The sequence below is a fragment of the Mesoplodon densirostris genome, chromosome 4 (genome assembly GCF_025265405.1).
Source record: "Mesoplodon densirostris isolate mMesDen1 chromosome 4, mMesDen1 primary haplotype, whole genome shotgun sequence".
In the NCBI taxonomy this organism is placed as follows: domain Eukaryota; kingdom Metazoa; phylum Chordata; class Mammalia; order Artiodactyla; family Ziphiidae; genus Mesoplodon; species Mesoplodon densirostris.
This window is the reverse complement of record NC_082664.1, coordinates 122,045,415-122,070,061: the sequence shown is the minus strand read 5'-3', so window position 1 is coordinate 122,070,061 and position 24,647 is coordinate 122,045,415. Positions and strand designations below refer to the sequence as shown.

The 24,647-nt window shown below is 35.3% G+C and overlaps 1 protein-coding gene across 7 annotated transcripts in view; it reads right to left on the bottom strand.

Moving 5' to 3' along the window:
- MYO9A (myosin IXA) overlaps nucleotides 1-24,647 on the bottom strand; it is a 295,878-nt gene that overhangs the window by 201,622 nt on the left and 69,609 nt on the right. For 6 of the 7 annotated variants that reach the window (XM_060097070.1, XM_060097072.1, XM_060097075.1 and 3 more), the window contains exons 5-9: nucleotides 20,466-20,565; nucleotides 18,890-18,946; nucleotides 13,053-13,150; nucleotides 10,716-10,842; nucleotides 1,494-1,583 (exon numbers count right to left, since the gene is read on the bottom strand). In XM_060097070.1, the coding sequence (XP_059953053.1) occupies nucleotides 1,494-1,583; nucleotides 10,716-10,842; nucleotides 13,053-13,150; nucleotides 18,890-18,946; nucleotides 20,466-20,565 (472 nt within the window). The remainder of the gene's footprint in view (nucleotides 1-1,493; nucleotides 1,584-10,715; nucleotides 10,843-13,052; nucleotides 13,151-18,889; nucleotides 18,947-20,465; nucleotides 20,566-24,647) is intronic. The other variant, XM_060097073.1, reaches the window with a different exon arrangement.

The following is a 24,647-nucleotide window of genomic DNA, read 5'->3' as shown; positions in this document are numbered from 1 at the left end:
AACCTGTGAACTTAGAAGAGGATGTTGAGTCTCAGATAAGATCACAGCCATTATGAATATCTTGACATCAGCCTGGTGAAACCCTGAGCAGAGGACCCAGCTAACCTGTGCCCAGACTGATGATCCAAGGAAACTGTGAGTTAATAAATCTGTATTATATTAAGTCACTAAGTTTGTTATACAGCTATAGAAAACTAACACGCTCTCCTCCAACTGATTTTTTCACACTGCTGCCAGATTGTCCTTAAAAAAATATCTAAGGCAACTTTTTTGCTTAAAACACTTCTTTCCATTGCTCTTCAGACAAAATACTAAAATCCTTACGGACTGCTCTTCATTTTACTCATAATGCCTAGCACAATTCCAGACACAAAAAGTGTTTTCAAATATTTACTAAACAAATAAATATACCAAACAAACATAAAAATAAAGCAGGGGCTACAAAAATAATCTCAAAATGTTGAAGTTAAAGTTAAACATGTAAATAAACATAAAGAAATATTTAATAATGAAAAAAGTTGAGAAAGAAAATATAAAAGCATTGAACTTTTATGTAAAAGATGAACAAAACTCTTAAAACGATTTGGCTTTTGCTCTTGTCTAGAAAGGAGCTCTCAAAGTTGGCAACTATAAAATACGATATAAGATACCTGATATAATGAAGGAATGTGGACCTGTAGGTACAATTAGGAGAGACCCCAAAAATGGGATAAATGGATCAATGGGATAAATTAATCAATGTCTGCCTAGAAAGCATTCTCTACAGTTAAATCACTGTTTCCCCATCTCTCTGACTTCCAATCTCATATTCCTGTCCTATCTTTATAATTGTCAGTTTGATTTCTCAACACTTTCATAAAATTTCACCATAAAATAGTAGGCTTTTCAATAACTTTCCTACTCCTATACACCTGAGTGGTATAATAGTAATATTGGCACACTATAGCAATAAAACTTACCTGGAAGCCTTACTATACAGATGATATTTAAAGCCATGGGACTAAGTGAGAAAATCTAGATAAAGAGTATAGAGAAGAAAAGACAAAGACTGTCCTAGGGCACCTAATCTTTAAGAAGTCAGGAAGAAAAGAAAAAACAAACAAAAAGAACTGCAAAGGAGTGGCCAACAATGAAAAAGTAAACCAACAGAGTATGATGTGCTGGAAGATATGATGTGCTCAACAAGGAATAATCATTTGGGTTAAAGACTGCTTATTTATAATTCTACCTACCATCTACTTATCCCATAGTAATACTATGAAACTTAAAAACCGTGATCAGATTGAGATCATTGGAGAAAAATGTAGGTGTATTGTTTAAAATTACATTCAACTTTAAGTTTCCAAGTTGACAGAAAGTTCATGATAAATTTCAAGAGCCCAGAAAATATTTCAATCCATACTGCTATTTTCACTCTATTAACAGAAAGAATATAAACCTAAACTTCTAAAAATGTTCAGAGTTCCTTGATTTCAAAGAAAATCTATTCATACCTCTGCCAGTTTGTATGGTAAAATAAGCTTTTCTCCCACTGTCACGGTCTTCCTTGTAACTAGTGCTTCAAATAGCATCTCTTCTTTAACCTATACAGTGGAAAAGTAAATTCAATATAAAAGATTTATGACTATGGTTGAATTATTTATTGAAAAGTCAAATAGAGAAAAAAAATTACTGAGATTAGTAAATATGCAACAGAGAAAAAACAAAAAGACAATTCACTGGGCAATTTAAATATTGGCCAAAGTGGAATTTAAGTGTCCCACTCACCATACTTCACCATAAAAAAGACACAAAGGGTAAATAAGACAGATGGGGCTTTTTAAATTAAAGTTTTCTTTCTGATCATAATAGAGAAACATGTTTCATCGTGCAGAATATGAAAAATACAGAATGGCACAAAAAATATTTTAAGACAATCAACCATAATCCCACAACCTGGAGACAAGGACTAAAAAGTGACAATACTTCTTGAATTCCAGGGACATTATAATGGATACTTATTGATGTTTCAGATGTTTATTTTCACTTACAGATGTTAAACTTTTAAGATAAAGTTGATGCTTCCTTTGTTCTTACTCTCTCTCTAGAGGCCAGTACAATCATGAATTTCACATGTATCATTTCAGTTCATGTTTTTATATACACACACACACATACACACATACATATATATGTATAATTTCAGTTCATGTTTTTATATTACAAACATGTTTTTGAGATCTATGTTGGTAATTTAGATCAAGCTTATTCGTTTTAACTGCTATATAGCATCTCACTATATAAATTACCACCATGCACAACCCATTCTCCTACTTGTAGACATTTATGCTATTCACAATTTTGCACCATCAGAAAGTAAACTGCAGTGAATATTTTTGCATGTGAGTTCAAGAGTTTCTCTGAAGTACATACCTGAACGTGGAATTACCAGGTTGTAGTGTACCTATTTTCAGCTTTATAGGATATTGCCAAACTCCTGTACATGGGTTTTACCCATTTGCTCTCTCTAGCAGAAGCACTGACAGTTCTTATTTCTTCAAACCTTGACTATACTTGGTATCATCAGACTTTTGGTTTTTGCCATGCTGATGGGCATGAAATGGTAAACAAGACCATTTTATAAAAGCATCCATACATAATAAAGCTTTGACATTCATAAAATTTTATGAAAACAATATGATATAAAATATATCAAGCAAAAAGACGAGTACAAGGAGAAACTGAGTTTTAAAACAAGAGAGTGAGGCATTACCCTGTCACCAGCAAATTCATGACAGGTCGACCATTTTTAAAATATGATTACACAACAAAGAAAATACACCTTCTTCTGGAGCATCCATTGCTCAATCTTCAAATTCCAAAAGATGGAAACAATTTGAGGCACATTAACTTCACAAAATGAACAGCCAAAGTTTAAATGTAAAACCTCAACCTTTCAGATATATTTAAAATATTTCACGGGACAACAACAACAAAAAATATTAATACCAGATTACACAAAATGACAAAACTAAGAAAACAAAGAAAAAACATATGTGATAAAAACCACTGTGGGGCTTCCCTGGTGGCGCAGTGGTTAAGAATCCACCTGCCGGGGGCTTCCCTGGTGGCGCAGTGGTTGAGAATCTGCCTGCCAATGCAGGGGACAGGGGTTCGAGCCCTGGTCTGGGAGGATCCCGCATGCCGCGGAGCGGCTAGCCCCGTGAGCCACAAATACTGAGCCTGCGCGTCTGGAGCCTGTGCTCCGTAACGGGAGGCCGCGATAGTGAGAGGCCCGTGCACCGCGATGAGGAGTGGCCCCCACTTGCCGCAACTAGAGAAAGCCCTCACACAGAAACGAAGAGCCAACACAGCCATAAATAAATAAATAAATAAATAACTTAAAAAAAAAAAAAAAAAAGAATCCACCTGCCAATGCAGGGGACACGGGTTCGAGCCCTGGTCTGGGAAGATCCCACATGCCGTGGAGCAACTAAGCCCGCACACCACAACTACTGAGCCTGCACTCTAGAGCCCGCGAGCCATAACTACTGAGCCCATGTGCCACAATTACTGGAGCCCACGTGCCTAGAGCCTGCGCTCCGCAACAAGAGAAGCCACTGCAATGAGAAGCCAGCGCACCACAACAAAGAGTGGCCCCTGCTCGTCGCAACTAGAGAAAGCCCACGCACAGCAATGAAGACCCAATGCAGCCAAAAATAAGTAAATTAAATAAATAAAATTTTTTAAAAACCACTGTAGTATTATTGTGAGGTATATTTGTTCATGTAAGCAATTATTTTTAAAATATTTAAAAATAAATGACCTATGTAGTAGACTCAAGAAATTTTTTTTAAAGGAACAAACAAATGTAAGCTGGCTACAACATGGAGCATAGGTTACTTCCATACACTTGCATAAATTGGTACAACCATGTAGAGAGTAATTTGCCAGTGTCAGTAAAGCTCAATATGTGTATATACCATAACCCAAGAATTCTACTCCTTGGACCATACCCTAGAATAATTCTCACACATGTTAACAAGGAGACATGTACAAGAATGCCTGTCATAGTACTATCTATAAATGGAAAATTACAAACAACTTCACTCCCCACTAAAAAAGATACATTGTTTTATTCATATAACAGAATTTTATACAACAGCTAAAAATAAGAATCTAGAATATATAAACCAGCACTGAAAAATCTCAAAAACAAAATATGAAGTGAAAAAGTCAAGTTTTAGAATGATACATATAGTATAACATTTATATAAAGTCTGAAAACATGCAGAACTAAACTATATATTCTTTATGAAAAGAAACACCTACCTATTCTGAAAGTGTAAAAACAAGAATAGGAATGACAAAAACTAAATTCAAGTCAAAACAGTATGCTGACACATATATATGGAATTTAAGAAAAAAATGTCATCAAGAACATAGGGGTAAGACAGGAATAAAGACACAGACCTACTAGAGAATGGACTTGAGGATATGGGGAGGGGGAAGGGTAAGCTGTGACAAAGTGAAAGAGCGGCATGGACATATATACACTACCAAACGTAAGGTAGATAGCTAGTGGGAAGCAGCCGCATAGCACAGGGAGATCAGCTCGGTTCTTTGTGACCGCCTGGAGGGGTGGGATAGGGAGGGTGGGAGGGAGACGCAAAAGGGAGGGGATATGGGAACATATGTATATGTATAACTGATTAAATTTGTAAAATAAAAAAAATAAAAAAAAATAAAAAAAAAAAAAACAGTACAAACTTCCAGTTATAAAATAAATGTCACATGTCATGGAGATGTAATGTACAGCACGGTGACAACAGTTAATAAAAAACTGTAATCCATATTTGAAACTTGCTAAGAGAGTTGATCTTAAAAGTCCTAATCACAGGAAAATAAATTTTTTGTAACTATGTATGCTGAAAGATGACCAGACTTACTGTGATCATTTTGAAATATATACAAATATTGAAATGTTATGCTTTATACTTGAAACTAATGTTGTATGTTATTTATAACTCAATGAAAACTAAGAAACTGTACAGAAATCATAAACGAAAAAGAAAATCTGAACACTGACTATATGTCTGAGACTAAAAAACAACTGTTAATTTTTTTAGGTGTTTTAAGAATATTGTTTAGTTTTTTTAAATTTTTGTTAGAGTATAGTTGATTTGCAGTGTTGTGTTAGTTTCAAGTGTGCGGCAAGGTGAATCAGTTAATCATATACATATATCCGCTCTTTTTTTAGATTCTCTTCCCATATAGGTCATTACACAGTATTGAGTAGGGTTCCCTGTGCTATACAGTAGGTTCTTAATTATTGTGAATATTTTTAAAACATCTAAATTATCTTTTAGATATTTGGGATTTTGTTTTGGAATTTGTTTTAAAAAAATTGGGAAGGAACAGGTGAAGATACAGATAAAAAGAGAGAGGCCACATTAATAAGTGATGAAGCTTAACAATGGGTACTTGGGTTATGTTCATTATATGAGGGGTACTTGGGGTTCTCTCTGTTTTCGACTGCATTTAAAATTTCAATTAATAAAAACTGAAAAAAACTAAATTCATAGTAGTATTTACTTCTGCTGGGGGCAGAGTAACACAGTGGACTTCAAATACATGCAATATTTTATTACTTGGATGAGGTTTCAAGTACACAGGTATTTATCATGCTCTTTTCCACATATATTGTATGCTGAAAACATTTCATAATTTAACAGAAAAAAAGAAGAAAATATATTAAAATAGAAATCAATACATAATAAGTAAATAAGAAATGAAAGACAAATCTCACATATCAAAAGAAAAAATTAAGAAACACAAATAGAAAGCTGAAAGCTAATACCACAGAAAAAAAAATTTTAAACATCAACAAAATATTTAAAAAGAATGCAAAAGTAATAAGTTTTAAACATTTAATCAACAAATAATTTCCTAGAACAACGTAAATTATCAAAATCAACTCAAGCGAGATTTGAAAATTCTGAGAAATCAGTCAACACAAAACTAACTGGAAGAACATCAAATACAATTGGTCACAGGGTTGATATTGTTCAAATCTTTAAGGAACATAAGATTTTCTGCTAATGATTCCTCTTTTAGATGCAGAAAAAAATTTTTAAAGAATGAAAAACCACCCAATTCATTTTAAGGAGCTGATTTAATGCTGACACTAAAACCTGACAGTGGTCATACACAGATCTACACACATACACACAAAATCACACAAAACACACTAATCTTGCTTGTATTTTGATAAACATCCTAAAAAAAATTACTGAATTCATATTTTAATCAGCTACCTCTATAATTTTCTGAATAGTCTTAATCGTGCAAATATGACTTTAATTTTTTAAAATAAACTTTATTGAGGGAATTCCCTGGCAGCCCAGTGGTTAGGACTCGACACTTTCACTGCTGGGGCCAAGGTATGATCCCTGGTAGGGGATTAAGATCCTGCAAGGTGCGTGTTGAGGCCAATAAATAAATAAATAAATAAACTTTATTAATACAAAATATTAATAATTAGCAATGGGCTCAATATCCAATCTACAATGTTTCTCATATTCACTTAATTGAGAAACTGATATGTATATTAAAAATTCATTCTTTAATAGTTTCAATAAATGTTAAATATACTCAAAACACACAAATCTACTAAAAATTGAACAATTTATGGTAATGATGATGGTTCTAATATTGCACAACAAAAACATGCTCCACAATTAAATACAACTAATCTATTGGAGCTTGTTTGCTTTTAATAATTTTACAAGCATCTACCCCAGATAGGATTTAGTGCACAGAAGACGCAAACCGTTCACTACTGCCTGAGGTAACTACAAAAAATAATTGGAAAAAATAAATTTAAAAAAATAAATAAAATTAAACCATTATTTGTTCTTAAAAGCTAAATCTATATTTATTATTGAATTGAATCACTTTGGGAAGGAGGGAAATTAAATTAAACCTTTACTAAAGAGTTTACATTTTAATTAAACCAGTTATTGTGCCTATCTTTCAATCTTATTTCAATGAAAGCCTTAAGGTTCCAATTATCATTATCAATGTTAATCTATTAGAGAAAACCATATTTAAAAATAAGATCTAACTATGGGAATTCCCTGGCAGTCCAGTGCTTAGGACTCTGCGCTCTCACTGCCAAGGGCCCAGGTTCGATCCCCAGTCGGGGAACTAATATCTCACAAGCCGCACAGCCAAAAAAAATTTTTTAATTAAAAAAAATAATAATAAATTAAAGTAAGATCTAACTATAGGCAGGATACCCTGGCAGGTCTTTTCAGACCTTCTCTAGCTCATTGACTTTGAAGATTATCATCTTTCTACTTACTAAACCTCCATTCCTAGAACCAGTCCAAACTATATACAACAAGAAGGAATTTGAGAAGCTTGAGTTCAAAAGTGAGATTTGCCATCAAATCACATTTAGTTGTTACTCTAACTTTGACACTGGTAAGTCCAATTCTCAGAATTGGATTTTTCCTTTTTTTACCAATACCTCTTTAAATTGCCTGAATTCCTCTTACTAGTCTCTCACCAAAAAAAGTAATACTGCACTAGGACTAGAAGCCTTGGTACTTGCTGAATGCCTGAACTTATAAGAAAGACCACTAGTCACAATACCAAATGTTTGACTAAAATATCACCTGAAATGCCTGCCTGAAATACATCTGTTTTCTGACCCTCATGACCTTCAAAATTACAGCTTTCAGATACCACACTCCACACCCTGGAACTTCTTTCCAATGAGTGAATCTAGTTCCAATTCAAGGTACTCCCTCCTGACCCTTCTTCCAGGCTAACTCATTCCATTAAAGTTAATAAGCAACAGCAAGGCATGTACAAAATAATAAACACTGTAAGGTTAGATCAATAAGAGGCATCCATTGCTCTCAAAGAACATTGCTGCCACCTTATAATGGACACAAACTGGTAAACAATTAACTTTATGCTACAAAGCCAATACTGAACTATGCTAAGGAGAAGCAAATGTTCTATGCTGATAAGAGTCAGTTTAGACCCTTTAATATGGTTAAGTCCCATGAAGTAGTATATGAACCAAGATTTGAAAGATAAGTGACATTTTAACAGAAAAAAAGGTTATTCATAATTGCAAAAAACTGGAAACGATCAACATGCTCTTCAACAGATGAATGGATAAATCAACTGTGGTATAATACATCCACACCATGGAATATTACCCAGCAATAATGAGAAATGAGCTATCAAGCCAGGAAAAGCCACAGATGAATCTTAAATGTATATTGCTAAGTGAAACAAATCAGTCTGAAAAGGCTACATACTATACGACTCTAATTATGTTATATTCTGGAAAAGGCAAACCTACAGAGCTAGTAAAAAGATCAGTAGTTTGCTACAATGGATTGAATAGGTGAAGCACAGGGTATTTTTTGGACTGTGAAACTATTCTGTATGATAATGTAGTGGAGGATACATGACATTATGCATCTGTCACAACCTAAATAGCAAAAAGAGTGAATCTTAATGTGTACAAATTTTTAGAAAATTATTTAAGATGTTGTGGGAATCTTACAGACCATGACATGAAAACTGTATGACAAATGTAACAACCTCAGTGAAGGGGGTGGGAGGAAAAGGTGCTGACCTAAGTAATTCTGGAAATAAACGGAGTCTGTAAAACTAGGGGTAACACGACACCATAAAGTCATTTCCCACAGATATATGGGTTAAACATTCTAATACTGCTTTACAGGTATACTAGAATTGAATACCTAAATGAATGGCAGATTGATGGGAGACAGCTTCCTCACTGTTAGAGTGTGAGTTTACAGATAAGCAAGGGGAGGAGGCTAGAATGATACATGTGCTAATGGATTAGTTAGAAACAACAGTATAATCTCATGTTTATCTTTTTTTTAATTTTTATTTTTTTACTGAAGTATAGTTAACTTACAATGTTGCAGGTGTACAGCAAAGTGATTCAGTTTTATTTATATAGATATACAATAAATATAAATATGTATTCTTTTTCAGATTCTTTTCCATTGCAGGTTATTATAAGATACTGTATACAGTTCCCTGTGCTATGCAGTAGGTCCTTGTTGTTTATCTATTTTATATATAGCAGTATGTATCGGTTAATCCCAAATTCCTAATTTATCCCTCCCTCCCACTTTCCCTTTTGGTAACCATAAATGTGTTTTCTGTGTCTGTGAGTCTATTTCTGTTTGTAAATAAGTTCATTTGTATATTTTTAGATTCCACATATAAGTGATATCATACAATATTTGTCTTTCTCTGTTTGACTTACTTCACTAAGTATGATAATCTCAAGGTACATCCATGTTGCTGCAAACGGCATTATTTCATTCTTTTTTATGGCTGAGTAGTATCCCATTGTGTGTGTACGTATCTGTATGTGTGTGTGTGTGTGTGTGTGTGTGTGTGTGTATACACACACCACATCTTTACCCATTCATCTGTCAATGGACATTTATGTTGCTTCCATGTCTTGGCTATTGTAAATAGTGCTGCTATGAACACTGGGGTGCATGTGTCTTTTCGAGTTAGAGTTTTCACTGGATACATGCCCAGCAGTGGGATTGCTGGATCATATTATAGCTCTATTTTTCTTTTAGTTTTTTAAGGAACCTCCATACTGTTCTCCATCACAGCTGCACCAATTTACATTCCCACCAACAGTGCAAGAGGGTTCCCCTTTCTCCACACCCTCTCCAGCATTTACTATTTGTAGACTTTTTGATGACAGCCATTCTGATGGATATGAGATGATACCTCATTGTGGTTTTGATTTGCATTTCTCTAATAATTAGCAACGTTGAGCATCTTTTCATGTGCCTGTTGGCCATCTGTATGTCTTCTCTGGAGAAATATCTATTTAGGTCTTCTGCCCATTTTTTTGACTGGGTTGTTTTGTTTTTTTGATATTGAGCTGTATGAACTGTTTGCATATTCTGGAAATTAATCCCTCATCAATTACATTGTTTGGAAATATTTTCTCCCATTCTGTAGGTTGTCTTTTCACTTTGTTTATGGTTTCCCTTGCTGTGCAGATCATGTTTATATAGATATAGATGGTTACATAAAAATATTTGTAGATATGTGAATATACTCAGGGGAGTATACACACATATATTTCCTGTCAGAGGAGAGGGCCTACAAAAATCATATCCCTTTTAAGATGAGTAGTTAGCTCAGAAAACATCAGAAATCATCACTCCAGGAAGAAAGAATAAGGTAATAATAAAGACCCTGATGTGGGAAGAAATGTCATAGGAGATGAAGACCTTTGGCTCCCATTCAGCCATGAAGAAAGAAAAAGTAGTACCCTTTTCTCCACCCATCCAGATACCCCATCTTCAAATAAAATAATCTAACCAACATCCTACTATGAGAGGAAATATCAAATATAGAAGAAGAAAAATTACAAAGGCCTAGAACATGATACAGTATAGAGTGAAATACTCATCCTATTCAGCAAATTGAGGAATCATGGATATCTGGGGCAAAGGCAGGCAGGGGAGAAAACCCAAATCTTCTAAAGACTCTGGCACACACAACAGCAAAAATTCCAACTTTTGGAGTAACACTATTAATAAAAAGTATTAACCCATTTATACCTACAAACTAGTTACACAAAATAAAAACTGAAAAGTTACCCAGTATTTGAAATGACAACTGAGAATGTAATCACTTACTTCTAATAATTCTGAGACAACAGGCAGAACTTCAGGATTACATATATCTATGGAGTCATCCCGGTATGTCTTCTTTTTATAACAGATATTACCCAAATGTAGTATTGCTGAGAGAAGAGAGAAAATCCTGTGAAAATAAAACCATAAATTAGAGCTTGCTTATGTGCATTCTCTAAGCTTATTTCATTCCAAAATTCTAATCAAGCAAATTAACCAGTACAAAGCATTTAGTCTTCAGAAAAATAAGAAATAGGATAATAATAACTATAATAACTAAAATTTATCGAGTGTTCACTATGTCGGGCACTGTGCAAAGCGCTTTACATAACCCTTTCAGAATTATATCACCTGTCAGGTATAGCTATTTGAAGGGGACTTCCTACTATTGTCTGAATCTGCCGTAGTGTTTCAAAAGTCCATGGACTTTCTAAACGCTTTTCATCCTGCCTGGAATGTCCTTTCCTTACACTGTCTATTTCAGATCTACTGCATCAGAATCTTTAAAAGAAAGGTCTTAGAATCTGTATTTTAACAAAGTAACCTAGGTGATTTTTTATTATTAGTTATACTTTTTAAATGCTTTCCTACGTCATATTATACTTCCCATCATATTATAAATGCTTTTTAAAAAACAGTATGAGGGCACTGGGATATATTATCTAATATCAGGCCCTTAATGTGAAACATCTGCATCTGGACTGTCCTTCCCTCCTGTCTCAGAAGAACACATGCCTCTCCTCCAGACAACAACTAATCCCTACACTTGTGCTATACATCTCAGGAACTCAGTTTACTCTGGAACATTATTATACCAATTTTCTAGCTCTCGCCTGAACCCGACAAGAACTTTCTATCAAAATAATCTCACTTCTCTTTTACTTTAAACAACCCATCCTAGATCCCACATCTTCACTTCACAAACAAGCTTATTGAAATGTTAATTTACACTCCTTGCTTTCACTTCGTCATTCCCTATTTGCTAACACATTCTGGCATCTGCCTCCCAGTAAAATGTCTCATAGAAGTTACCAAGAACCTCCATGTAACTTAGAAAAATATATTATGTCCTTAACTTACATGATATCTCAAAGGCATTTAACACAGTTGAATACTCCATCTAAAAGCCCTTCCTAGAAATCTATATATACACACATCTTTGTGCCTTCTCCAGTTATTTCCTCAGAATAAATCTGTTCTACTTATGAAATTTTAACTATGTGTCTTCCTAAAATTAGGAAGCATTTTAAATAAAACAAAGATATTGCGTTAGGAACCTAATAGCTGTACTTTCCGAGGTCCGAAGCAACATCTAATTCATAGGTGTAATTTTTCAAATAATTCAAAATTTTTAAATGATTGAGTCATTAACACGACTCAAACAAAATACAAGTCAATTCTAAAGGAATATTTCATAAAAACATTCTGAGTTAGAGAGGAAACTCAGTATCAACTGAAATATAAAAACTACTGAAAGCCAAAAACATAAAAAAACAAACTTATGAGCCATTTTTTAAAAAATTACTTTTAGTAGTAGTTTATATAGTTGCACATTACACTATTTCAGAATTTTGGATTCAATAATCAGCACAATAATGTTTCTCACCCACAAATATGTGATGCATAGTCTCCAGCAATAATAAATGTCTTATAAACAATTGAATAAACTATAATTCAATGTTAAAAGATTTATAAATATGAATTAAGAATCCCTGCTCTCAAAAAGCTTATAAGGTTAAGGTTATTTGCATCTTTAGAGTAGTCTGTTTTATTTTAAATATAATTTACTTCTTTATTTTAAGCATAATTTACTCCATCCTTATCTCAACCGTTTTACAGTTCTACTTTTTTTACAATGAAAAATATACACTTAGCACAATGCTACAGACATAAATTTACAGTTGAAATACATAGAAAACTATGTTATACTGAAATGTATGCATGTCTTAATAAGATTAAAGATCAATGATATAGAAAACAAGGAGTTATAAAATAGTGTTACAAAGCAACGGTTTTTAGGTAAGGTACATGGAGAGGTTTGGGGGGCACCATGAGCCCTTGCAATAATATGCAAATGTTTATGTATTACATTTTACAGGAAGAAGAGCTCCAACTTTCAACAGACTCTCAAAGATTTATGACAAAAGAAAGCAATTCAAAACAAGTCTTTTAGAAAAATAAATTTTCTAATTCTAAGTAACGGTTAAGATGGAACTGGATCAGGCACTGGATCAGGAATATCAGAAAATTGTTTCAAAGGATCAAAGAAGAGGAATTTTTGAAACACACATCATGATCTATTCTCTACCAAGGGTATAAGAATACAATAAATAAACTTACTGTCTTCGTGTCTTGGGAAGAAATCCTACCATTTCCATGGCTAGTTGTAAGCGTTCAAAGTCATGCCTCAAATCTTCCCCTTCCACTGTGAAGCAATCCTGTTTTTTTAAGAAAAAAGGGGGAGAAAAATCAAGACTACCTATTGAAAAGTAACCTAAGCCACGTGGAAATATAGTAATTTTAGATAAATATACCTATTATAAAAATTAGAGCTGGTGAAATATTTAGACACTGCCAAATTCATTAGCCTTCTTATCTTACTACAAGTATGCACACTAAACACACACCTACCAAAATACCAGTAGGTTATCTTTTCTCCCTCTTTCACAATCACCCAAGCAAGGATCTCAAAAGTAACTTAAGAGCTAGCAATATGTATAAAATGTTCTGATACATAGTTTGATTTTGAGTGGTTCTGAAGAGTCTTGGAGATCCAAAGCATTTAAGAGAGCTCAATTCCACAAACAAATGTTATTTATTCAACAAATATTTAATAAGTGTCTACCCATATGCAAGGTGAACTAGATCCTGGGACACAAAAATAAATTTTAGAACAGGCAACAATTTAGTTGAGAAGTGGAGACTAGACTTTTATAATACAAAGATGTTTATATTATATCAATATTAGAAATAACAAATATTATATTCCTAATAATATAAACAACATGGTAATCAGTGAGCAAAATAAAAAAGTATATGTGAAAGTATAAAAACCTGCAAATAACATACATGATATGAGTCAGTAAAAATAGTTATGTACTACCAAATAAAAAAATACTACTCTTCTAGAGCAACTCTTGCATTTCACTTCCCCCAAAAGTCAAACGGTGACGCTGTACACATAATCTAAATCTTTAAAACAATAAATAAGTCTTTAAATCCCTTTACTATATGTTCTCACAGTCCCTTACACTTAACATTTTCAAAAACCTCCTCACATGTATTTACTTTTTTAATGCCTATCTTCCTATGAAATATTGTATTAAATACTCAATGAACACATGAACTATTACTTGTCTCATTTACTGCAGTTCTCCAATATCAAATCAGTGCCAAGAAGAAAGTGGGAAATTATTAAAGTAGATATACAATGAATGATTTATTTAACTGAATGAGATATTCTTTTTTGAGAAGTAAACAAAGTGCTCATTTATTTTTTAAAAAGTATTTATCAAGTATCTACCATGTACAACTTGCTTTAGGCACTGTAAGAATGAGTTAATGAATATATATGTAAATAATAAAATTTAAAATTAAATATTAAGTCTTAGAATGCTATTAAAATATTTTTATTCTCTATGGAAAGGTATACATGGGTAGTTTAAATTTTTAAATTCAAGAAACGTTCTTTCTGAGAACCCATGTACTTAATTTTCTGACTATAAAATTTTAGTAAGCAATTTTAAGACATACTTCTACAGACAGGCCAACATCCTACCTACTAAAAAATTTTAAGTTAACACATTTTTCTTTTACCTATAGTAAAGCTTTTTAAAAGCTCTTGCTTTTCTTCCCCCCAAAACCACAAATAGCTCACTCATTTTATGATTTAGTAAAAAGTTTTCTATAATAAATCAGTGGGGAAAAAGAGAACTATGCTTCTACTTGTGTAAACTCAATGATACAGTAATGATTCTCATAACTGACGGTTGTTCTTATCTACCACAAGAATGAATAAAACAATGTGTATAAAATATTGAGAACATAAATTGAATAAAGAACTAAAATATAAATACATTTATACTTGCTGTTATCTATAATCAAATTGTTCTTTGGAAATACAAAATGGTCTCAGTGAAGACCAAAATCATAATTAACTTTTAAATGCTTGTACTTAATGTGTATTTCCCTGATGACAATGGTATTAGAAAAACTAAGGATGGACTAAACTACCAGACCAGAAATATCTTTATCTTAATATGAGTTCCTATGGAAGCAGACCTTGAGACAGTACAAGTACTAGCGGAATGTAGGGAAGGCAATGTAGCCTAAATAGGGTACAATATTAAAGTAGCTACCACAGTGGGTAACTGGACTTTAATCCCAAAGTAATCTCTGGGAAACAGTATAAAAAATAGACCAGGTGGGGCTTCCCTGGTGGCGCAGTGGTTGAGAGTCCGCCTGCCGATGCAGGGGACACGGGTTCGTGCCCCGGTCCGGGAAGATCCCACATGCCGCGGAGCGGCTAGGCCCGTGAGCCATGGCCGCTGAGCCTGCGCGTCCGGAGCCTGTGCTCCGCAGCGGGAGAGGCCACAACAGTGAGAGGCCCGCGTACCACAAAAAAAAAAAAAAAAAAAAAAAAAAAAAAGACAGGTGAAGGACCAGGAACACTTATATACCACCTCCCATGAGTTATTGGTTGAGGACTTCTAGAGATAAGCTGTTAACTCCTAGGAACTTCTAGAGGGTCATGCAAGAGCACAAGGGTTCTGAGAAAAGCCTTCAAGCACCAAGATACAAATACTAGCTGTTGGAGGTCATTTAGAAAATAGTGAAATGGTAAGGGTCAAAGAATAAGGCAGGGAACTAACCAACAACTGTTAGGACCCTTTCCACTGAAAGAAAATAGTTGATTCCTCTTGTCAAACTTAGCTCAGGCTCTAGTCTTACTTGATAACACGCCACTGCACACTCCCCACAAACACACCAAAATGTTCTTTCATGCTATCAGCCTTTCTTCCCTTTGTATGAGATGATGAGAATGCTTTCTCATTTATAAGCACCTACAATAAGCCTGGCATATAGTAAACATTTATGAAGGAGAGAAACTGAAGAGCAGAGTCAAATTACACATTTTTCTCCCACGCTGTATATATTTCTTAGAATGGTGCTTATAAAAATCATACTTTTTTATAGCTACCAGTTGATAATATAGGACATAAATAGGAATAATTGACTTTGAGAATTAGTAAAGATGCTGAAGATCATTTAAGAAAAAAGAATATAAAGAACATAGCCTGATTTGAATCCCAATTACACTATTAACTTGCTTCATCACCGTGGGGGAAGTCACTTAAATTCTGAGCCACTGTTGCTTCTGGTGTGAAAGGTAATCATACTAACTACAACCAGGGGTTTTATAATGATCAAACATAATACAGATGTTAAAGTGGTTTTTAAATGGAAAAATATATGCAAAGGAAGTTGTGCAGCATGCAGAGACCTTCATATTGGACTGGCATAAAGCCAAAAAGGCAGTATTTAAGGGAGTGACCACAAATTTATAAACTGTTGGACAGTGAATAGCAGTAAGAGTGCTATGTTGTAGAAATACTTAAAATAGGGAGAATGGAAACATTATGAATTCAAAGATTCCTGCCCAAGTTGCATCAGGATTCCTGCAGAAGGTCTACCTCATGGGAAAATGGGAGGCCAGGTACTATACAAATGGTTGGGTTCCTATAAAGGCAGTAATGACCAGGATGGAAGCTTGGCCTCACTGAGATATGAGTTCTAATCCTCTGCAGCATGGTGGAATGTCAATATCCTAAGAACTATTCTGGCAATTCTCACTAAACTCGCCTGATAGTTGGACCCTAAAATCATTCAAAGCTTGGTTCAGAAAAATTTAAAAATTAGGTGACACTAACTGTTTCCATTGAAGTTATTCAGAACTGGCTTTAAGGCAAAACTGTTTGAATAGATTATTACCATTTAAAGAAGGGAAATTAGCATTTACTAAATATCTTCTACATATCAGTCATTATGAGAGTCACTTACCGTTTATAATCTCTAAATCCTCAAAACACAAGGAGTTAATTATGCATATGTATATTTAATTGTATGTACATTTATAGTGAAGAAAATAGACTCAGAGGTTAAATAAGTCACCTAAATAACAGGGGTGGCCAAACCAAAATCTATCCAGTTCTAAATCCTCTATCTCCCATGAAACACTAGTTGCTTGAGCTTGTATTAATAGGATAACCCTTAAAACGAATTAAATCACTGTACAATGGGCAACAACAGGTCCCTTGTCAAAAGCAATTTCTCACCATAGCTCCTCTTGGGATCATTTATACAATTCCAAATAATGTATGTTAAAAAATACAACACAAATTGCAGAACCCTCCTTAATCCTCTCTTCCTATAATGCTAGTCACATAAGTTCTAATAACTCAGAGTAAAACAAGTTTAGTTTGCCCCCAAATATACTATGAGGAGGAGCTAAGAGGAAAGAATAAAACAAAAGATCCTCAAATAGACTGCTTGTTTGCATTAATTACCTTGCGGATAAAAAGCAACAGAAATTAATCAAAGTTCTAACTATAATAGATTTGAAAACGTAATAAATGGGAGGGTAGTGAGGAAAGTAATGTTAAGGGAGTAGGAGAGTATGGTTACAAAGTTCTTCTAAGAGGAAAAGATGGAGAGTGATGTTTTCAGTGGTGGCAGCGATGGGGGAAACATTTACTGTGGGCTTACACAGTATTAAGCAATCTATCAAACTCTTTAGATGCACTAATTTAATACTCATGAAAGTTAAAGACCATTATTATTCCCTTAAATAGGTGATGGAAACAAAAGAATAAGTGACCTGCTTGGGTTCTCAAAACTAGTAAGTAGATGGAGCCAGTATTCAAGTCAGGTCTATCTACTTCAGAGCCCAAAAATTCTTAAGCATTACTTACACTGTCTAAACAATAGCAGACCAGTTCACAATTTCACTATAAGCTCTGTAAAGGCAATCAAGTCTTATATTCACCATATGAGTTTCCCAGTCTCCTACCTACTTCCCAATGAGGCACACACAGTCACTTGGTGTACTAGGCGAAAGATGGTAGCTTCTCAAGAGTGACAAAACAGCATCAAATTTTTCTATTAAAAGTTATCAGTATCTATAAATTTAAGTGTCTAAAATTTATTTTCCAAAATATTAAATCTGAAACTGCAAATTACTTGATTTATTATGAAATGGTAATGCAATTAAACTGAAGGAAAAAATTAATGTCATGATTACTAATACTTCTCAACTCTGATAGTTTTCCAATTAGAGGAGTTTGTAATCACATGCAGTAAGAATTAAAGTGATGGTTATTTAAAGCAAGGAATAAGACATGTTATGTTTACAGGAGGAACAGTTAATAAATTAGTTCATTAGTTAATGAATATAGATGAGTGCATGTTTTCAGCCCCTCACATCTGACCTAATTGCAAACTGAAGTAAAGGAAAAAGACTTTTTGTGTTCTTTTTACAATTACGAACTTGTTCGTACAAAATATAACAAATAAAGCTAAATTTACCTACTCATTTTATATTACATCATATATGCCCTTAAATCATTCTCAATTTAAAACATAAAATAATCTTATTTATAGGAATTTTTGGAAAATTACATAAAGACTATAGCCTCTCTTGCTATTTAAGAAAAAAGTATGCATTCATTATGTGAAAAGACTGTTACCTGACATATAAAACAGGAAGGATGTAACTTTTTAAAATAAACAATAAATATTACTCATAATATGTGGGTAACTAAACTACTGAAAAAGAATTGAAACAAGCAAATCTCAAGGAAAAAAGTCCTATAGTTCATAAGGATCCATAACAATGTTGAAATCAGGAATGCAATGTATTTATTAATGGTCAAAATAAATATTGAATAAGTCTAAACAGCAAAAACAATCCAAAAATGGTAAATTGACTGGTTTTTAATCAATAAACCATACACATACAAATAAATCAATTCAAATAAATTAAACATCGATTTATCTTCTTTCTTAGATTCTTTGTTTGTATTTTAGCTAATTTTCTTCCTAAGTCACAAGACAGATGCAAATAAGCAAGGTGAGGGTCCTTTAACAGGAACACAGAATATTTAGGCACTTGTACTGACCGGCTCAGAGTCATAGCAATAATCATCCCAGCTCTGTCTGAGGGGTTTCTTTGTTATCTGAAAGTAAGGCAGATTAGTTAGGTAGAAGTAATGATTATTACACTTCTCTAATTACCTCTTAGATGTAGTGCTCACGTAGCGCAGCTGTTACCAGAGAAAGTTATTTTGTATACCAGCACAAAACAAGAAACAACTAAGTATAAACATTCAGATTCTGGGAGATCATATATTATCATAACCAATCCATATTTGTTATTATTCAGTTACTCTGAAATATAGTAACTGCTAGGTCCCATAGTCTCTGAATACTGACCTTATGACAAGAATATGTATGGTATGGACACTGATTACAAAAAATATCTGGAAGAGATGCAATAAACTCTGGATTTCTCTGATACTAACAACTATCAGCTCATTTATGGGCAATTACCACTTTTTAAAAAGGAAAATATTTAATCACCTATATATAAGGCAAATAGTTTAAACAGGAAAGGAAAGGAAAATACTCAGAAGCTAAATCAATGATTTTTTTTAATATACTTAAATTCAATACAGTAAAAATGCCTAGTGTCATACTGGGAAGTGATATATAACATAATTTTGAAATTCTCAATATAGTAATACAGAGTTATATTAGCTTATATAAATATGTAGTTTCAAAATTAGGAAATATCAGTTATACAGCATGCTCTATATCTTGCAAAAGTCTGAGATGTTACTTTCATAACCCTAAATACATACTACAATCACCGAGCCATATCAAAGTGTCAATTTCCTTACAAAACCCTCATAAGAATTTTTTAAATCACCCAAAAGGAATTTCTTTCCATAGACATTACATCTTGCCTCAAACAAAAAAATGAGGGGAAACAATCTGTTATTTAAATGATCTACTATCAGACCAATTCCATTATTACCAGTGCTAGAATTTTTGTTAATATGGGGAATAAAATTGGAGAAACCAATGCAATGAAAAGTTGTGAGAATTACTACTTATTATGGAAGTTTAGGGGTGAATTCTGAGTTACAAGGTAAGTTACAAATTCTCTAAGTCATTTCCTTTAGTGAATTTTCATACTGAATGTTTAATAGGATAATCACTGAGTTATAAAAATAATCATACTCTAAGTCACTATCATAATATCATGCAAAGAGGTATATGTATTAGACTTCAAACATGCAAATAAAGTTTCAGTATTCCTTTGACAAGGGCAAGCATGAATCATTAGTAACATTTAACATGCTGTGGTCTGTAAAAGGTAAATCACTTTGGAAAGAGTAAAGCATTTTTCTAAATAGGAAGTATCTATAAACAGTTTATTATTCTCTTAAAGAGTCTCACAAAAAGCAAAAGGCTCACATATAAGCTAATCTTTTCCAATTCATATAAGAATAATAATAATTTTAAAATTTAAGAACTGCATCACATAGATTTTTAGATTGCATACATGAAAATGCTAGTTAATATTCACTATCAACCAGGTTTCAGAAACAAAGTACTAGGAAAATTAACTTTCCTCAAGAGCTAAAATTTAATAATGCCCTACACTTCAAAATGCTTTTCATGAACTCTCACCTGATTGAGATAATGATATTCTTCCGGTTGTTTAAGATGGAATGCTAATCTCTCTTCTTCACTTGCTCCTGCCAGGAGGTAATAAAATACATGATAGTTCCTGTTGGAAACAAAAAAGTATGGCTTTATAATAAACATGGTCTAATGGTTATTATTCAACAAGAAAAAGAAAACATTAATTAGTAAACTGTTTCAGCTTTGCTTCTTTTTTTTAATACAAAGGTGATAAATTCAATATTTAAGTACTACAGGGGAATTCAAGTGGCAGTCAAGTGGTTAGGACTCAGAGCTTTCACTGCCGTGGCCCAGGTTCAATCCCTGGTCGGGGAACTAAGATGCAGCAAGCCGCACAGTGTGGCCCAAATAAAAAATAAGTACTACAAAATAAAATAATGTTTTGTATGCTGAATACAAAAGAGAAAGGTGAAGGCAGCAATACAGTAAACTTGAGACCTCTAAAAATTCTCTCCACAGAACCAATTAGAAAACTGGCAAATTTGTCAGAATCAACTCTAGAAATTAACCAAAAGAAAACAGCAATCCAGAGAGTTTTTACACAAGAAAAACAGTTGAATCTCAGTAAAAACAGAAGCTTGATGGCCTTTTAACTTGCCCTATTCCACCTCCTGCTTACCAGATCCATGGTAGCTTTCAATACCAACAGCTTACAACTGAGGTGGACACCCTAAGCCTGGCAGCCTCCAAAAGAGGGCAGAACGGGGTTGGGGCTCATTCAGAGTCTCATTCCCTGAGAAATATGATTATCTGATCTGTCTGGTAGTTCCTTGGAAGGAGCCATTTTCAAAACTATCCTTATTTGACCTGACTCAGTGTTAGCCCAGTAAGAAAATCTTTGCCCCAGAGACATTTGTAGGAAACAATTATAGGCAATTTTTGAACATATCAGCCTCCTGCAGCGATGAATAAAAGTTGGGGCACACAGTAGGCTAACCAAAAAACTTAAAGGGAAAAGGTGGGAAATGAGACATCCACAGAGGCTTTGAAAAGCCCCAATACGTTCCTGGGAATCTAAAAGGCCATGTGCATGCATAAGGCTGTGCCCATGCCCAGGGTTGCATGTCCACTCAGCAAAGACAAGAGGAGATACTAACCTCTCACCTATCACACTAACCCAGAAGGTCTGCACAAGGAGGAAGTAAAGGCTAAGGCAGAATTACAAAATGCCTACCTAGGTGTTAATAAACGTCATGGCCCAATACCCATAGAGAGCCCTGAGGCAAAGTCTGGGAGACTTACTGTTTCCAACCATTTAAGGAACACACTGCTCAATCATTAAATCTAACCAAGCAGAGACTTCAATAGCTACACTTGAAAAAGAATACTTTTCAAAGACTTCAAATGAGCTCAGAAAATTCACAAAACGAACAGCAGAAACAAAAGTAACAACCACAAACCCTGGAAGGGGAGGAACTCATTTCTAGAGCTGCCACATGATTATTTTAAATGTCCAATTATTACTTAAAATGTCTAATTTTCAACAAAAATTTACAAGTCACGCAAGGAAATCAGAAAGTATAGCACATACAGGCTTCCCTGGTGGCGCAGTGGTTAGACATCCACCTGCTAATGCAGGGGACACAGGTTCAAACCCTGGGCCGGAAAGATCCCACATGCAGTGGAGAAACTAAGCCCAGGCGCCACAACTACTGAGCCTGCACTCTAGAGCCCGCGAGCCACAACTACTGAAGCCCATGTGCCAAAATTACTGAAGCCCGGGTACCTAAGCCCATGCTCCACAACAAGAGAAGCCAATGCAATGAGAAGCCCACACACTGCAACGAAGAGTAGCCCCCGCTGGCCGCAACCAGAGAAAGCCCGCACGCAGCAATGAAGACCCAATGCAGCCAGAAATAAATAAATAAATAAATTTTTAATTAAAAAAACAAACAAACAAAGTATACCACATACAAAGGAGAAAAAACATTCAATAATAACTGTTCCTGGGGAGGTCCTGACATTAGACTCACTAGATAAGGCTTTTAATCGGCTGTTTTAAATACATTCAAAGAACTGAAGGAAACCATGTTTAAAGAACTACAGTATGAGAATGCTGTCTCATCAAATAGAAGCTCTCAATAAGTATACAGAACTTATAAAAATAATCAAAAAAGAAATTTTGGAGTTGAAAAGTATAATAACTAAAATGAAAAACTCTCTAGAGGAGCTCAAAAGCAGATTTGCAAGCAGAAGAAGGAATCAGTGGACTTGAAGAAAGGTCAGTTAAGGCTAGTTAGTCTGAGGAAGAGAAAGAACCATGAATGAAGAAAAATTATCAGTCTCAGAAATTGTGGGACACTATTAAGCAGACACCAACACATGTACAATACAGAACACCAAAATATGCACAATGGGAGCCCCAAAAAGAGAAGAAAGAAAAAAGCAGAAAGAATATTTGAAAAACATGACCAGAAACTCCCCAAATTTGATGAAAATATCAATCTGTACATCCAAGAAACTCAATGAACTCCAGGAGGGAAAAACTCAAAGAGATCCACACCTAGACAAATTAAAACTATTGAAAGACAATGACAAAATTTTCAAAGCACCATGAGAGAAATGCCTCATCAAGGGATCGTAATATAAGATTACCAACTGATTTCTCATCAGGAACCATGGAAAGGAAACAGATTCAAAGTACTAAAAGAAAAAAAATCAAGAATTATATACTCAGCAAAACTATCCTTCAAAAATAAAGGAGAAATTAGGATATTCCCAGATAAACAAAAATTAATATACTTCAGAGCTAACAGATGGGCCCCATAAAAAATGCTACAGGGAGTTTTTCTGGCTGAAATGAAAGGAAACTAGACAAGATTCAATTAAGCATTAAGAAATAAAGAGCAGGGCTTCCCTAGTGGCGAAGTGGTTGAAAGTCTGCCCGCCGATGCAGGGGACACGGGTTCGTGCCCCATTCTGGGAAGATCCCACATGCCACGGAGCGGCTAGGTCCGTGAGCCATGGCCGCTGAGCCTGAGCGTCCAGAGCCTGTGCTCCGCAACGGGAGAGACCACAACAGTGAGAGGCCCACGTACCGCAAAAAAAAAAAAAAAGAAAGAAAGAAATAGCAGAGAGAACCTTCAAGATAGTGGTAAGATGTGGAGATCACCTTCCTCCCCACAAATACATCAAAAATACATCTACATGTGGAACAACTCCTACAGAACACCTACTGAATGCTGGCAGAAGAACTCAGACTTCCCAAAAGGCAAGAAACCCCCCACGTACTTGGGTAGGGCAAAAGAAAAAAGAGAAAACAGAGACAAAAGAATAGGGACGGGACCTGTGCCTCTGGGAGGGAGTCGTGAAGGAGGAAAAGTTTCCACACACGAGGAAGCCCCTTCACTGGTGGAAACAGTGGGTGGGGAGGGGGAAGGTTCGGAGAGAAGGAGGAGAGCACAGCAATAGGGGTGCAGAGGTCAAAGCGGAGAGATTCCCACACAGAAGATCGGTGCCGACCAGCACTCACCAGCCTGAGAGGCTTGTCTGCTCACTCACCAGGGCGGGTGGGGGCTGGGAGCTGAAGCTCGGGCTTCAGAGGTCAGATCCCAGGGAGAGGACTGGGGTTGCCTGCGTGAACACAGCCTGAAGGGGGCTAGTGCACCACAGCTAGCCAGGAGGGAGTCCGGGAAAAACTCTGGACCTGACTAAGAGGCGAGAGACCACTGTTTCGGGGTGTGAGAGGAGAGGGGATTCAGAGCACCACCTAAACGAGCTTCAGAGACAGGCACAAGCCGTGGCTATCAGTGCGGACCCCAGAGAAGGGCATGAAACGCTAAGGCTGCTGCTGCAGCCACCAACAAGCCTGTGTGCAAGTATAGGTCACTATCCACACCTCCCCTCCTGGGAGCCTGTGCAGCCCACCACTGCCAGGGTCCTGTGATCCAAGGACAACTTATCCAGGAGAACACACGGCATGCCTCAGGCTGTTGCAACGTCACGCTGGCCTCTGCCACCTCAACCTCACCCAACATTCCGTACCCCTCCCTCCCCCCGGCCTGAGTGAGCCACAGCCCCGTAATCAGTCGCTACTTTAACCGCCCCTCATCTGGATGAAGAACAGACGTCAGAGGGCAACCTACATGCAGAGGCAGGGCCAAATCCAAAGCTGAACCCCAGGAGCTGTGCAAACAAAGAGAAAGGGAAATTTCTCCATGCAGCCTC